At 59.8% G+C, this 15,772-nt stretch overlaps 1 protein-coding gene across 1 annotated transcript in view; it reads left to right on the top strand.

Annotated features, from left to right (window-relative positions):
• LOC144497879 (protein FAM163A-like) overlaps positions 1 to 9,286 on the top strand; it is a 63,892-nt gene extending 54,606 nt beyond the window's left edge. Inside the window, exon 4 of the mRNA XM_078219317.1 lies at positions 8,839 to 9,286. Within this exon, the coding sequence (XP_078075443.1) occupies positions 8,839 to 9,204 (366 nt within the window). The 3' untranslated portion in view covers positions 9,205 to 9,286. The remainder of the gene's footprint in view (positions 1 to 8,838) is intronic.
• Positions 9,287 to 15,772: the final 6,486 nt, after the last annotated feature.

Genomic DNA, 15,772 nt, shown 5'->3' with positions numbered 1-15,772 from the left:
CCCGCGCTCTCCCTTGTCCCAGGGCCCGTTCTCTCCCTTGTCCCGGGGCCCGCACTCTCCACTGTCCCGGGGCCCGCACTCTCCCTTGTCCCAGGGCCCGCGCTCTCCCTTGTCCCAGGGCCCGCGCTCTCCCTTGTCCCGGGGCCCGCACTCTCCCTTGTCCCGGGGCCCGTTCTCTCCCTTGTCCCGGGTCCTGCACTCTCCCTTGCCCCGGGGCCCGCGCTCTCCCTTGTCCCGGGGCCCGCGCTCTCCCTTGTCCAGGGGCCTGCGCTCTCCCTTGTCCAGGGGCCTGCGCTCTCCCTTGTCCCGGGGCCCGTTCTCTCCCTTGTCCCGGGGCCCGTTCTCTCCCTTGTCCCGGGTCCTGCACTCTCCCTTGTCCCGGGGCCCGCGCTCTCCCTTGTCCAGGGGCCTGCGCTCTCCCTTGTCCCGGAGCCCGCTCTCTCCCTTGTCCCAGGGCCCGCACTCTCCCTTGTCATGGGGCCCGCTCTCTCCCTTGTCTCGGGGCCCGCGCTCTCCCTTGTCCCGGGGCCCGTTCTCCTCCTATCCCGGGGCCCGTTCTCTCCCTTATCCCGGGGCCCGTTCTCTCCCTTGTCCCGGGGCCCGCACTCTCCCTTGTCCCGGGGTCCGCGCTCTCCCTTGTCCCGGGGCCCGCTCTCTCCCTTGTCCCGGGGCCCGTTCTCTCCCTTGTCCCGGGGCCCGCGCTCTCCCTTGTCCCGGGGCCCGTTCTCTCCCTTGTCCCGGGTCCTGCACTCTCCCTTGTCCCGGGGCCCGCACTCTCCCTTGTCCCGGGGCCTGCTCTCTCCCTTGTCCAGGGACCTGCGCTCTCCCTTGTCCCGGGGCCCGCGCTCTCCCGTGTCCCGGGGCCCGTTCTCTCCCTTGTCCCGGGTCCTGCACTCTCCCTTGTCCCGGGGCCCGCGCTCTCCCTTGTCCAGGGGCCTGCACTCTCCCTTGTCCCGGGGCCCGCTCTCTCCCTTGTCCCGGGGCCCGCACTCTCCCTTGTCCCGGGGCCCGCTCTCTACCTTGTCCCGGGGCCCGCACTCTCCCTTGTCCCGGGGCCCGTTCTCCCCCTATCCCGGGGCCCGTTCTCTCCCTTATCCCGGGGCCCGTTCTCTCCCTTGTCCCGGGGCCCGCACTCTCCCTTGTCCCGGGGCCCGTGCTCTCCCTTGTCCCGGGGCCCGTTCTCTCCCTTGTCCCGGGGCCTGTTCTCTCCCTTGTCCCGGGGCCCGCACTCTCCCTTGTCCCGGGGCCCGCACTCTCCCTTGTCCCGGGGCCCGTTCTCTCCCTTGTCCCAGGGCCCGCACTCTCCCTTGTCCCGGGGCCCGCACTCTCCCTTGTCCCGGGGCCCGCTCTCTCCCTTGTCCCGGGGCCCGCACTCTCCCTTGTCCCGGGGCCCGCTCTCTCCCTTGTCCCGGGGCCCGCGCTCTCCCTTGTCCCGGGGCCCGTTCTCTCCCTTATCCCGGGGCCCGTTCTCTCCCTTATCCCGGGGCCCGTACTCTCCCTTGTCCCGGGGCCCGCACTCTCCCTTGTCCTGGGGCCCGCGCTCTCCCTTGTCCCGGGGCCCGTTCTCTCCCTTGTCCCGGGGCCCGCACTCTCCCTTGTCCCGGGGCCCGCACTCTCCCTTGTCCCGGGGCCCGCTCTCTCCCTTGTCCCGGGGCCCGTTCTCTCCCTTGTCCCGGGGCCCGCGCTCTCCCTTGTCCCGGGGCCCGTTCTCTCCCTTGTCCCGGGTCCTGCACTCTCCCTTGTCCCGGGGCCCGCGCTCTCCCTTGTCCCGGGGCCCGCGCTCTCCCTTGTCCAGGGACCTGCGCTCTCCCTTGTCCCGGGGCCCCACTCTCTCCCTTGTCCCGGGGCCCGCTCTCTCCCTTGTCCCGGGGACTGCGCTCTCCCTTGCCCCGGGGCCTGTGCTCTCCCTTGTCTCGGGGCCCGTGCTCTCCCTTGTCCCGGGGACTGCGCTCTCCTTTGTCCCGGGGCCTGTGCTCTCCCTTGTCTCGGGGCCCGCACTCTCTCTTGTCCCGGGTCCCGCACTCTCTCTTGTCCCGGGTCCCGCGCTCTCTCTTGTCCCGGGGCCCGTGCTCTCTCTTGTCCCGGGGCCCCCACTCTCCCTTGTCCCGGGGCCCCCTCTCTCCCTTGTCCCGGGGCCCCCTCTCTCCCTTGTCCCGGGGCCCCCTCTCTCCCTTGTCCCGGGGCCCGCGCTCTCCCTTGTCCCGGGGCCCGCGCTCTCCCTTGTCCCGGGGCCCGCGCTCTCCCTTGTCCCGGGGCCCGCGCTCTCCCTTGTCCCGGGGCCCCCACTCTCCCTTGTCCCATGGCCCCCTCTCTCCCTTGTCCCGGGGCCTGCGCTCTCCCTTGTCCCGGGGTCCCCACTCTCCCTTGTCCCGGGGCCCCCTCTCTCCCTTGTCCCGGGGCCCCCTCTCTCCCTTGTCCCGGGGCCCGCGCTCTCCCTTGTCCCAGGGCCCGCTCTCTCCCTTGTCCCGGGGCCTGCGCTCTCCCTTGTCCTGGGGCCCGTGCTCTCCCTTGTCCCGGGGCCCGCGCTCTCCCTTGTCCCGGGGCCCGCACTCTCCCTTGTCCTGGGGCCTGCGCTCTCCCTTGTCCCGGGGCCCGCTCTCTCCCTTGTCCAGGGGCCCGCGCTCTCCCTTGTCCCGGGGCCCGCTCTCTCCCTTGTCCAGGGGCCCGCACTCTCCCTTGTCCCGGGGCCCGCGCTCTCCCTTGTCCCGGGGCCCGTTCTCTCCCTTGTCCCGGGGCCCGCACTCTCCCTTGTCCCGGGGCCCGCACTCTCCCTTGTCCCGGGGCCCGTTCTCTCCCTTGTCCCGGGGCCCGCGCTCTCCCTTGTCCCGGGGCCCGTTCTCTCCCTTGTCCCGGGGCCCGCTCTCTCCCTTGTCCCGGGGCCCACTCTCTCCCTTGTCCCAGGGCCCGCTCTCTCCCTTGTCCCGTGGCCCGCTCTCTCCCTTGTCCCGGGGCCCGTTCTCTCCCTTGTCCCGGGGCCCGCGCTCTCCCTTGTCCCGGGGCCCGTTCTCTCCCTTGTCCCGGGGCCCGCACTCTCCCTTGTCCCGGGGCCCGCACTCTCCCTTGTCCCGGGGCCCGCGCTCTCCCTTGTCCCGGGGCCCGCACTCTCCCTTGTCCAGGGGCCTGCACTCTCCCTTGTCCCGGGGCCCGCACTCTCCCTTGTCCCGGGGCCCGTTCTCCCCCTTATCCCGGGGCCCGCTCTCTCCCTTGTCCAGGGGCCTGCGCTCTCCCTTGTCCCGGGGCCCGCACTCTCCCTTGTCCCGGGTCCTGCACTCTCCCTTGTCCCGGGGCCCCACTCTCTTCCTTGTCCCGGGGCCTGCGCTCTCCCTTGTCCCGGGGCCCGCTCTCTCCCTTGTCCCGGGGCCTGCGCTCTCCCTTGTCCCGGGGCCCGCTCTCTCCCTTGTCCCGGGGCCTGCACTCTCCCTTGTCCCGGGGCCCCACTCGCTCCCTTGTCCCGGGGCCTGCGCTCTCCCTTGTCCCGGGGCCCGCTCTCTCCCTTGTCCCGGGGCCTGTGCTCTCCCTTGTCTCGGGGCCCGCGCTCTCCCTTGTCCCGGGGCCCGCACTCTCTCTTGTCCCGGGTCCCGCACTCTCTCTTGTCCCGGGGCCCGCGCTCTCTCTTGTCCCGGGGCCCCCACTCTCCCTTGTCCCGGGGCCCCCTCTCTCCCTTGTCCCGGGGCCCGCGCTCTCCCTTGTCCCGGGGCCCGCTCTCTCCCTTATCCCGGGGCCCGTTCTCTCCCTTGTCCCGGGGCCCGCACTCTCCCTTGTCCCAGGGCCCGCGCTCTCCCTTGTCCTGGGGCCCGTTCTCTCCCTTGTCCCGGGGCCCGCACTCTCCCTTGTCCCGGGGCCCGTTCTCTCCCTTATCCCGGGGCCCGCTCTCTCCCTTATCCCGGGGCCCGCTCCCTCCCTTGTCCCGGGGCCCGCTCTCTCCCTTATCCCGGGGCCCGCACTCTCCCTTGTCCCGGGGCCCGCTCTCTCCCTTATCCCGGGGCCCGCTCTCTCCCTTATCCCGGGACCCGTTCTCTCTCTCCCTTATCCCGGGGTCCGCTCTCTCTCCCTCACTCCGTCCACCTTACCCTGGAAGTTATCTTAAAAGCTTACCTTCCCATTGTTTTCTGCTTGTCCAATTACAGACTGCTTTCTCCCCGCATTTGCTGCTGATCGGCTCACCCAAGCCAGCCTGTGTTGTTCAGTATTTTTAAAATGTGAGCCAGTTAAATGTCCGACAGATGTGGCGAGCTGCGTCCAGAGGTCTGGGGGAGGCGCAATGCGGCCTCTGGACACTGGCTGGACAAACGTAATCTAGTTGAATGGTGGAGTAGATGTGAGGGGCCGAATGGCCTACTCCTGCTCCTATGTTCCAATGGGTGATGGGGTCTTTAATGCCTCCTGAGAGGACAGACAGAACCACAGTTTAACATCTCATCCATAATACAGCACTTACTGACAGTGCAGCACTCCCTCAGTACCACACTGGGAGTGTGCATTAGCTTAACTTATATTCTCAAGACCCCAAATGGTGATTGAACCCACGACTCTCAGAAACAGAGGGCCCCGGGACAAGAGAGAGCGCGGGCCCCAGGACAAGGGAGAGCGTGGGCCCCAGGACAAGGGAGAGCGCAGGCCCCGGGACAAGGGAGAGCGTGGGCCCCAGGACAAGGGAGAGCGCAGGCCCCGGGACAAGGGAGAGTGCGGGCCCCAGGATAAGGGAGAGCGTGGGCCCCGGGACAAGGGAGAGCGTGGGCCCCGGGACAAGGGAGAGTGCGGGCCCCAGGACAAGAGAGAGCGTGGGCCCCAGGACAAGGGAGAGAGCGTGGGCCCCAGGACAAGGGAGAGTGCGGGCCCCAGGACAAGAGAGAGCGCGGGCCCCAGGACAAGGGAGAGCGCAGGCCCTGGGACAAGGGAGAGCGCGGGCCCCAGGACAAGGGAGAGCGCAGGCCCCGGGACAAGGGAGAGCGCGGGCCCCAGGACAAGGGAGAGTGCGGGCCCCAGGACAAGAGAGAGCGCGGGCCCCAGGACAAGGGAGAGCGCAGGCCCTGGGACAAGGGAGAGCGCGGGCCCCAGGACAAGGGAGAGCGCAGGCCCTGGGACAAGGGAGAGCGCGGGCCCCGGGACAAGGGAGAGCGCAGGCCCCGGGACAAGGGAGAGCGCGGGCCCCGGGACAAGGGAGAGCGCAGGCCCCGGGACAAGGGAGAGCGCGGGCCCCGGGATAAGGGAGAGCGCGGGCCCCGGGACAAGGGAGAGCGCAGGCCCCGGGACAAGGGAGAGCGCAGGCCCCAGGATAAGGGAGAGCGCGGGCCCCGGGACAAGGGAGAGCGCAGGCCCCGGGACAAGGGAGAGAGTGGGCCCCGGGACAAGGGAGAGTGCGGGCCCCGGGACAAGGGAGAGTGCGGGCCCCGAGACAAGGGAGAGAACGGGCCCCGAGACAAGGGAGAGCGTGAGCCCCGGGACAAGGGAGAGTGCGGGCCCCGAGACAAGGGAGAGCGTGGGCCCCGAGACAAGGGAGAGTGCGGGCCCCGAGACAAGGGAGAGCGTGGGCCCCGGGACAAGGGAGAGAGTGGGCCCCGGGACAAGGGAGAGTGCGGGCCCCGAGACAAGGGAGAGTGCGGGCCCCGAGACAAGGGAGAGTGCGGGCCCCGGGACAAGGGAGAGCGCGGGGCCCCGGGACAAGGGAGAGAGCGGGGCCCGGGACAAGGGAGAGCATGGGCCCCGGGACAAGGGAGAGCGCGGGCCCCGGGACAAGGGAGAGTGCGGGCCCCGGGACAAGGGAGAGTGCGGGCCCCGAGACAAGGGAGAGAACGGGCCCCGAGACAAGGGAGAGCGTGGGCCCCGGGACAAGGGAGAGTGCGGGCCCCGAGACAAGGGAGAGCGTGGGCCCCGAGACAAGGGAGAGTGCGGGCCCCGAGACAAGGGAGAGCGTGGGCCCCGGGACAAGGGAGAGAGTGGGCCCCGGGACAAGGGAGAGTGCGGGCCCCGAGACAAGGGAGAGTGCGGGCCCCGGGACAAGGGAGAGCGCAGGCCCCGGGACAAGGGAGAGCGCAGGCCCCGGGATAAGGGAGAGCGCGGGCCCCGGGACAAGGGAGAGCGCAGGCCCCGGGACAAGGGAGAGCGCAGGCCCCAGGATAAGGGAGAGCGCGGGCCCCGGGACAAGGGAGAGCGCAGGCCCCGGGACAAGGGAGAGAGTGGGCCCCGGGACAAGGGAGAGTGCGGGCCCCGGGACAAGGGAGAGTGCGGGCCCCGAGACAAGGGAGAGAACGGGCCCCGAGACAAGGGAGAGCGTGGGCCCCGGGACAAGGGAGAGTGCGGGCCCCGAGACAAGGGAGAGCGTGGGCCCCGAGACAAGGGAGAGTGCGGGCCCCGAGACAAGGGAGAGCGTGGGCCCCGGGACAAGGGAGAGAGTGGGCCCTGGGACAAGGGAGAGTGCGGGCCCCGAGACAAGGGAGAGTGCGGGCCCCGGGACAAGGGAGAGCGCAGGCCCCGGGACAAGGGAGAGCGCAGGCCCCGGGACAAGGGAGAGAGAACGGGCCCCGGGACAAGGGAGAGTGCGGGCCCCGGGACAAGGGAGAGTGCGGGCCCCGGGACAAGGGAGAGTGCGGGCCCCGGGACAAGGGAGAGCGCGGGCCCCGGGACAAGGGAGAGAGAACGGGCCCCGGGACAAGGGAGAGTGCGGGCCCCGGGACAAGGGAGAGCGCAGGCCCCGAGACAAGGGAGAGCGCGGGCCCCGGGACAAGGGAGAGTGCGGGCCCCGGGACAAGGGAGAGTGCGGGCCCTGGGACAAGGGAGAGCGTGGGCCCCGAGACAAGGGAGAGCGCGGGCCCCGAGACAAGGGAGAGCGTGGGCCCCGAGACAAGGGAGAGCGTGGGCCCCGAGACAAGGGAGAGCGTGGGCCCCGGGACAAGAGAGAGAGTGGGCCCCGGGACAAGGGAGAGCGCGGGCCACAGGACAAGGGAGAGCGCTGGCCCCGGGACAAGGGAGAGAACGGGCCCCGGGACAAGGGAGAGTGCGGGCCCCGGGACAAGGGAGAGCGCAGGCCCCGGGACAAGGGAGAGTGCGGGCCCCAGGACAAGGGAGAGCGCGGGCCCCAGGACAAGGGAGAGCGCGGGCCCCGGGACAAGGGAGAGAGTGGGGGCCCCAGGACAAGGGAGAGACCGGGCCCCGGGCCAAGAGAGAGAACGGGCCCCGGGACAAGAGAGAGAACGGGCCCCGGGACAAGAGAGAGAACGGGCCCCGGGACAAGGGAGAGCGCCGGCCCTGGGACAAGGGAGAGAGCGGGCCCTGGGACAAGGGAGAGTGCGGGCCCCAGGACAAGAGAGAGAACGGGCCCCGGGACAAGGGAGGGAGGGGGCCCCAGGACAAGAGAGAGCGCGGGCCCCAGGACAAGAGAGAGCGCGGGCCCCAGGACAAGGGAGAGTGCGGGCCCCAGGACAAGAGAGAGAACGGGCCCCGGGACAAGGGAGAGTGCGGGCCCCGGGACAAGGGAGAGTGCGGGCCCCGGGACAAGGGAGAGTGCGGGCCCTGGGACAAGGGAGAGCGCGGGCCCCAGGACAAGGGAGAGAGGGGGCCCCAGGACAAGGGAGAGTGCGGGCCCCAGGACAAGGGAGAGTGCGGGCCCCAGGACAAGAGAGAGAACGGGCCCCGGGACAAGTGAGAGTGCGGGCCCCAGGACAAGGGAGAGTGCGGGCCCCGAGACAAGGGAGAGTGCGGGTCCCGAGACAAGGGAGAGTGCGGGCCCCGAGACAAGGGAGAGTGCGGGCCCCGAGACAAGGGAGAGCGCGGGCCCCGAGACAAGGGAGAGTGCGGGCCCCGAGACAAGGGAGAGCGCGGGCCCCGAGACAAGGGAGAGTGCGGGCCCCGAGACAAGGGAGAGCGTGGGCCCCGGGACAAGGGAGAGTGCGGGCCCCGAGACAAGGGAGAGCGCGGGCCCCGGGACAAGGGAGAGTGCGGGCCCCGAGACAAGGGAGAGCGCGGGCCCCGAGACAAGGGAGAGTGCGGGCCCCGAGACAAGGGAGAGCATGGGCCCCGGGACAAGGGAGAGTGCGGGCCCCGGGACAAGGGAGAGCGTGGGCCCCGGAACTCTTCTTTCATTGCCTTCGTCTCTGTGCCCACTTCTTTGGGCAAGAGTCCTCCCCCATTCCACAAATCCTTTCACGTGACTCCAACATTCTGCCTCCAATTGGACACCCCCGCCGGGACAATTACCTGCCCTCGATCTTTTCTTGGGAACTGTCGACAAGACATTGGTCATCTTAATTTTTCTGCCCCCCTCACCCATTCCAACATACTGCCCTTCGCTCCATCAGGTCCAACCCCGACATTGTCATCAAACCTGCCGACAAAGGCGGTGCTGTTGTCGTCTGGTCTACTGACCTCTACCTCGCAGAGGCTGAGCACCAACTCTCAGATACTTCCTCCTACCTCCCCCTGGACCATGACCACACCACTGAACATCAAGCCATTATCTCCAACCTCATTTCCTCCGGATGCCTTCTCCCCACAGCTTCCAACCTCATAGTCTCCCAACCCGGGATAGCCCGCTTCTACCTACTTCCCAAAATCCACAAAAAGGATGGGTAGGCCCATTGTGTCAGCATGCTCCTGCGCCCCCCTATAGAATCGAGACATTGCTGGATTGGGAGCCAGTATGTGAGCAGAGGGGTAATCGGTGAGTCAGATTTTGTGACAGACCGGATATGGGCAGCAGAATTTAGATGAGCGGAGGTTTATGGAAGGTTCACAATGGGTCGCCAGCCAGGGGAACATTGGAGTTGCCAAAGCAAACGGTTGACTGCTGGTTTCTTCTGACTAATGCCTCCATTTTCTTTCTTTCTCGTTGTCCCCTCCCAGTATTATTGCTGCAAGAAGGATGAATCAGACGATGAGGAAGAAGGTTCGGATTTACCCGCTCATCCACACTTTCCTTGCAACTCATGCAACGCGCACGTTGTGGATGGATTGGTCGCTCAGCTGGCCCCTGCGGTGGAGCCCAGCCAGACGGTTGCCAGGGGCTCCTGCCCCAGCTGCTCGCCCTTTTACATACAGACCGCTGATGAGATGCGCAATGGGGGTGAGCGCATCACGTACACTCCTGCCTGCTACAAAGAGCCAGGGCTGCCCATCGAGATGCCATCACTGCAAGGTTTCCCGTTGAGCCAGCCGAACGCCATGCGGGAAACGCCTGCGGGTATCAGGGCTATAAGTACTGAGGTGTGAACTGGGGACCGGGGAAGCTTCAGAAGGTGGAGAGAGGGAGAATATTTTTTTTTCTATTAAGGGGAGGAAAAAGAGAGTTTGCAAAAAAAAAACATATGGCCTTGAACAACAGGTTCCAATGGAAGAAATTCACCCCTTTCCAATCTCATCAATGAAGGACAGCGTTCATCCAGCAAGAACACAAGGAGGGCATTAAATAGAGCCACCCTCTGCTCAGAACTCGCTTCCTGGGTGACAACACGGATAAAAGATAAAACCAGTCCCACTGCATCTCATTTAGGAAAGTTCATTTGTGTCTTTATAAACTTTCCACAGGACTTTTAACTGCAAAGCGAGCACGGTAGGCTCATCTTTCTCCCGAAGAGGTTAAGGGCATTATATTTCCAAATCTAAGGCTTAACAGTCAAATGAGTGAACTGGGCTGGAATCTAAGCATCAAAAAGCAAAAAGTTTCATTTCACTGTGTTTTTTTTGCTATTGCTTCAACACATTGATTTGTTTACACGCCAAATCATTGCATTGTATCCCCAATGCATCAAGTTGGTTTGCAATTTGCATCACCTCAAAGTATTTATTCTGTCCCCAGTCTCTAACATTACCTGAATTTTTAAAATCCCCTCACTGCACCTCTAGAATCACCGAATATCGTTTCAGTGGATTTCATTCCACCTCATCCACTCTCATCTCAGCCAATGGTCTTGGCCATGGTCAGGAGGAGGACAAGAGTTTGAGCTCCCGGGCATTGCTGTGAGTGGCCCAGGTTGTTGTGTCTTTGCTTTCTTCTAACCGTCTTGTTAAATAGTTCAAAAACTATTTGCAATGTGGTGTGTGGAGGGAAGGTGTGGAGGGAAGGTAGGCGGGGTGGGGGCAGGTGAGCGGAGAGGCAAGGAGGAACAACTTTTGAGGGCAGTGGTACAAGGATAGATAGCACCTGGAGTGCAGTGTTCACCTTTGGTCTCCTTATTTACCGAAGGAGATAAATGCATCAGAAGCAGTCCAGAGAAGGTTGACTCGGCTGAAAGCTGGGATAAGGAGGTTATCGTATGAGGAAAAGTTGGGCGGGCTGAGCCTACACACATTGGAATTTAGAAAATTGATTGAGACCTATAAATTCCTGAGGGGACTTGACAGGGTGGATGCTGAAAGGATGTTTCCCCTTGTGGGAGAGATTAGAACTAAGGGACACAGTTTAAAAATAATGAGTTACCCATTTAAGATGGAGAGGGGACTTTTTTTTTCTCTGAGGGTTGTGAGTCTATGGAATTCTCTTCCCCAGAGAGTGATGGAAGCAAAGTCATTGACTATTTTTACAGCAGAGATAGATAGATTCTTGACTAACAAGGGAGTCAAAGGTTATCAAAGGGTAGGCAAGAATGTGGAGTTGATGCCACGATTAGATCAGCCACAATCTTATTGAGTCATGGAGCAGGTTCAAGGGGCCGAATAGCCTACTCCTGCTCCTAACTAATATGTTTGAATGTATGTCTGATGGACGGGATCAGGCATGGCTCTAACGACTGTCGACTTTCAGCCAGCCTGCGTCACTCTTACAGCCTGGGCTCACTGGCTGAGTACCCGTACACCTGCTAGCCAGTGAGAGTCAGCACCCACTGGGAGAGCACCATCGAATGGGTTGTTGGAACATTGGGGATTGGGTGAAGCCTGGTGCTGGCAGGAGAAGGAGTACCAATGGTATTCAAGCCTGGGGGGCAGCAAATCATTTGTCAGCCTAAACGTTATTGGATTTAGGTTTAGTCTTTGAATATGAGTGGGGGTGCGGGGGGGTGTGAAAGAAAGCATCTGGCTTTGGGCAATAGGTTCCATCAAGGAAATTCATTCCGTTCCAATCTGTCAGTGGGAGAGATTATTCGTCTTGAACGAGGTAGTCAAAATGTCTGATGCTCAGAAACTCTCTTCCTCTTTCCGACCACGACATGTGTAACCCTACAATTAGTTATCTCCTGCTCCCTTCCAAAAAAAAGTACAAAGCTTTCAAAAGCATGGCCTCTTTGACGCAGACTGATCTGACCATTGCTGGTGTAACCTGGTCGACACAATACTGACTCTCACAGCATCGATGTAAATTGTGCGCTGTCCACCATCATGTGCAACATGCTTACATTCCATCCCTGGTCAACCTCAGCAATTCTCAAAGTGAAAATGTTCTGTTTCATTCCAAGTGCAGAACAGTTTTTAACACTAGTGGAATAACACTCGCACATTGTGAACCAAGCAACAAGAAGAACAGCGGGCTATGAAGCTGTGAGCATGTGCTGGTGCTGTAGTCAACGTGGTTTCCAACAACACCAGGAAAACATACCATATTGGTGTCACAGAGACACTCAGCATTTCACTTCTAAAAACAACTGCTTTGTGAATATGTTTACATGGATTTGCCAGTGCCTCCCAGAGCCTGTGGGAAGTGTGTGTATGTGTGTCTCCCTGCAGCAGATCACCCAGTAGACAAAATCACTTCCTCGTGTGGTTTATCGGCTGAGATAGACAAGTTTCAGAAAGAGAGAGAGAGACACTGAAGTCTTGTCATGGTGCTTTTTCACCTTAGCAGCCAGAGTTTAAATCTAACCTAGGCTATTGGCCTGAACATCTCCTCAATTCCAAGATGGAAAGGATCCTAAACAGATATGTGTTGGCACAGTCCCATTCCTATCCCCATTTTTCGCCCTTGCTGATAATTCTGCACAAATTGGCAAGTTACATAAGGCCTCAATGGTGGGAATTGAGAAAGTCGTATCAGTGTGTTGGAGGGGGGGGGAAAGTCTTGCGCACAGTTAAAGTGGTATTGGTGGAGATGTCAAACTGTTTCATCCCAAGCTGTACCATAGCTGAGAACAACTGAAGACGGAATGTACTTAAGAGTGGACATGTACCAAACCCCGGCAATCTCATCATGATCAGCATCAAATCCGCTATCACTGCTAATTCAGCACTGATTAAATAATAGCTTCCATCGATCAGCAGCCTGTGGAGCAGTAAGTGGGCCTCAGCACAGGCCGAGGAAGCGATTGCCAACAGCAGAGGATTGTCACAATGATGCAATAACTTGGTAAAAACACTTTCATTACTGAATTTCAGGGATTGCACAAGGTTGAAATGTTCGTCTTTGATCATTAGAATTTAATGGGATGTGTCTCTGGTGGCGATAAGAGTCTTCTGATGACATCTTGTCACATGATCATCAACACCAATGTGTAACGATCAGCCTATGATCGTTTCCCGTGTGTACGAGCCGGAATCTGATCAGTTCATGTACTGGAGTTGTATTCTGACTCTATTGTACAGTGCAATCTCCTGTTGTCTTTGGAGACATTCGAACAACACTTCAGAGACTCTCTCGTGGTCATGTGCCAGACAATTAAATATTAAGGTGAAAAGTAACTCCTACTTTTGACAACATCTGCACAAGACAGTGTGTTGGTACCAGCTGACTAGACAATTGGGCCTTGATGGTCAAAAAGTCACTGTTGGCACCGCTCTCCCTCACCTCAGCTCTGAAGAACTACCTGGGCATCTTATCAATGAACTGCCACTGTTCATTTGCAAGGTTAAGTCACCAGCAAGGGGATAAAGCTATTGTGGTATGTCTCCTGTGCCAGCCTCCCCTCACTCTCATAATCCTAGATGCCTTCTGTATCGGACTTTACTCCCACCATTTTGTTCGTCAACTTGTGTGTGTTCTCTCCGCCTCCCAACCAAATTGCCTTTCTCTTATTCTCCCCTCCCATCCTCACTCACTCCAAGATTTATATTCCTCCCTCATTTTCAGCCACCCATCTAGCCTCTGCTCCTTGAACTGGCTCTCTTTCTCTCACCTACCTCTCTCCCTTCTCAGCCATTTTCTTCTCTGCCACACAAATGTACTGGCCCACAGTAACTCACGTTGACAGGCCCATATTCCAGCTCCAGCCCCATAGACACCTCAAACCCAACAACATCTGAGCTCTTTGGAGTTGGGGGGTGGAGGATAGAGGCTCAACTGGATCTGATTTTACAAAATATTTCCAATGTGAGCTTGCAATATGGCCATGTATTGCAGGCACAGTAATTACAGGTTAATATCTGTAAGAGTCAGCACCCTCAGCTCTATGAACACCAGACTGTTCAAGGTCTTCAAAGTGAACTTTGTTGACTAACAGGATTTTATCCTTCAGAAAGCCTTTAAGAGTTCAGGGTAACAAACAACATCCAACACAGGGGCAGTGGAGTGTGACTGGCAGCAAGCAAATTTCCAGTTCTAGAATTTCTGTGACAAACCCTCCCAAATCTGCAAACTCCCATCAACTTGAATGACAAGAGCAGCAGATGAATTGGGAACGCCACCGCCTGTAAAATCCCCCCCCCCAGGTCACACACCATGCTGACTGTTCCTTCACTGTCACTACTTCAAAATCCTGGAACTCCCTCCCTAACAGCACTGTGGGTGTATCTACACCACAGGGACTGTAGCAATTCAAGAAGGCGGCTCACCACCACCTTCTCAAGGGCAACTACAGATGGGCCATAAATGCTGGCCTTGCCAGTGATGTCCACATTCCAGGCACGGTGGCACAGTGGTTAGCACTGCTGCCTCACAGTGCCAGGGACCCGGGTTCAATTCCAGCCTCGGGTCGCTGTCAGTGCGGAGTCTGCACATTCACTCGATGTCTGCGTGGGTTTCCTCCGGGTGCTCCAGTTTCCTCCCACAGTCCAAAGATTTGGGGGTTAGGTGCATCGACTATGCTAAATTGACCCTAGTGTCAGGGGGACTAGCAGAGGGGTAAATGTGTGGGGTTACAGGAATAGGGCCTGAGTGGGATTGTTGTCAGTGCAAACTCGATGGGCTGAATGGCCTCCTTCTGCACTGTAGGGATTCTATAATTCTAGGTTGAATCTCTTTTCACAAAAGAAAGTTACTGAGCATTTAATATCTTTGTTCCTCATGAACAGTGTGTTTGGTTTAAATTTAGTGCTGGTAATGGCAGTTGTGGATCCTGAAGTTCTGAAGCATGAACATTATCACCAGCTTAATTGGAACTCTGGAGTGGTGGTGAAGTACGACGGATCAAACCACCGTCATCCAATATTTTACAGGGATGGATGGACAGACTCCAATGCCACAGACACCCCTCCTCTCACTCACACCCCTGCCAACCTTTACTGAGATCCCTATGCCAGCCTTACTGCTGCATGGATGGCCCCAGCATCTCCAGGAATTGATGTTTGATAGCTTGGTAGCGATGCCAGCAAACACTGGAATAAAACCATCAGAACATTTCTTAAATTTACTTTGAAGACTTTCACTCATTGGTTATAAAGCTGCATTGGAAGTGATGAAAAGAGCAGTTTGAAATTGCGAAACGTCCAATCAGGTGTTAGAGACTGGGTACCTGGGATGCTGGTGCGTCAGGAGGAGGGTGGGCCAATGGCAGAGGCAGGGTGACGGGAGTCGGGAGGTCATGTGATGAAACATTCAGGAACATGTCACAACCAGAGTTAGCAATCCTGTTGTTGCATGCAAGTGGAAGAGTTACATGTGGATCGCACAGTTCTGCATCCCCCCCCCCACCGCACACACACACAGGAAAATCATCCCAGGGCATCACGCTGTGCAGAATCCCAGGACTGCATTGCTATTGGACAGGCCACACAAAGCGTTTCCAAAGCCTTTTGTTCCCCACTCTTGCCTCCCCACCCCACCCCACCCCCCCACTCCCCCCCCCCCCGACCCCACTCCCCCCCACCCCTCGACCCCCCCCCCCCCCCCCCCCCCACTCCTTACACCTGTGATACAGTCAGGGCCTGGCATTAGTGACACTGCTGCTAGGCAATGGATAATCCACATGGTAACTGGATAGTCATGTCCTTGTCTCAGTGATAAAAGGGGCAAGTAAGCTCAGGAATATTTCACTGGAGACTGAAGGTGATGTCAGTGTGGGACGGGGTATTCAATCCTCCAGTGTTGCCCCAGGGTCTCCAGGCAATCTCTGGAATACTGCAGCAAGCAAACCCCCGGAGAAACTTCACAAGGGCATTCATAAACACGGCCTTCTGTTCTGATTTTCTCCATCTATTGTTGAAAAAACACACTGGAGACAAATAAAGAAGCAATTTAGCGGAGAAGAATGATTGAAATGGATAACAAAGGGCTGAAATTTAACCTAAAAGAAAACTGGGTTTGTATTGACTGTGGGGAGCAAGGCTAAAGTCTAAAACATGCATTTTCTGACCCAAAGCCATCCCTGCAAATCATTTCTGATCCGAACTGGAACCAGGTGACAAATCCCTTCCACAGGAGACGGGTCGGAACTGGAAATTTAACTGTGGTAATGAGGTTGTGAGCTACTTTGTCATTCACCTTTTCAATGTTAACTCTAACCTGGAGCATTGAGAAATCCTATATCTTTCTCGAGGTGAGGGTTTTGTGGACACTGTAGGGATCCTATGATTCTCTATGATCAACCTCCTATAGCCAGGTGCCTGCCTGAGGAACACCCAGAATCAGGCACCCTCATCCCTCCCCAGCAGTGACTTTCACCCCATCCCTCCCCCTCCCCCACCACCATCTCCCCCC

Source organism: Mustelus asterias, chromosome 8 (assembly GCF_964213995.1).
Source record: "Mustelus asterias chromosome 8, sMusAst1.hap1.1, whole genome shotgun sequence".
Classification (NCBI taxonomy): domain Eukaryota; kingdom Metazoa; phylum Chordata; class Chondrichthyes; order Carcharhiniformes; family Triakidae; genus Mustelus; species Mustelus asterias.
This window is presented reverse-complemented; position numbering and strand designations above follow the sequence as displayed.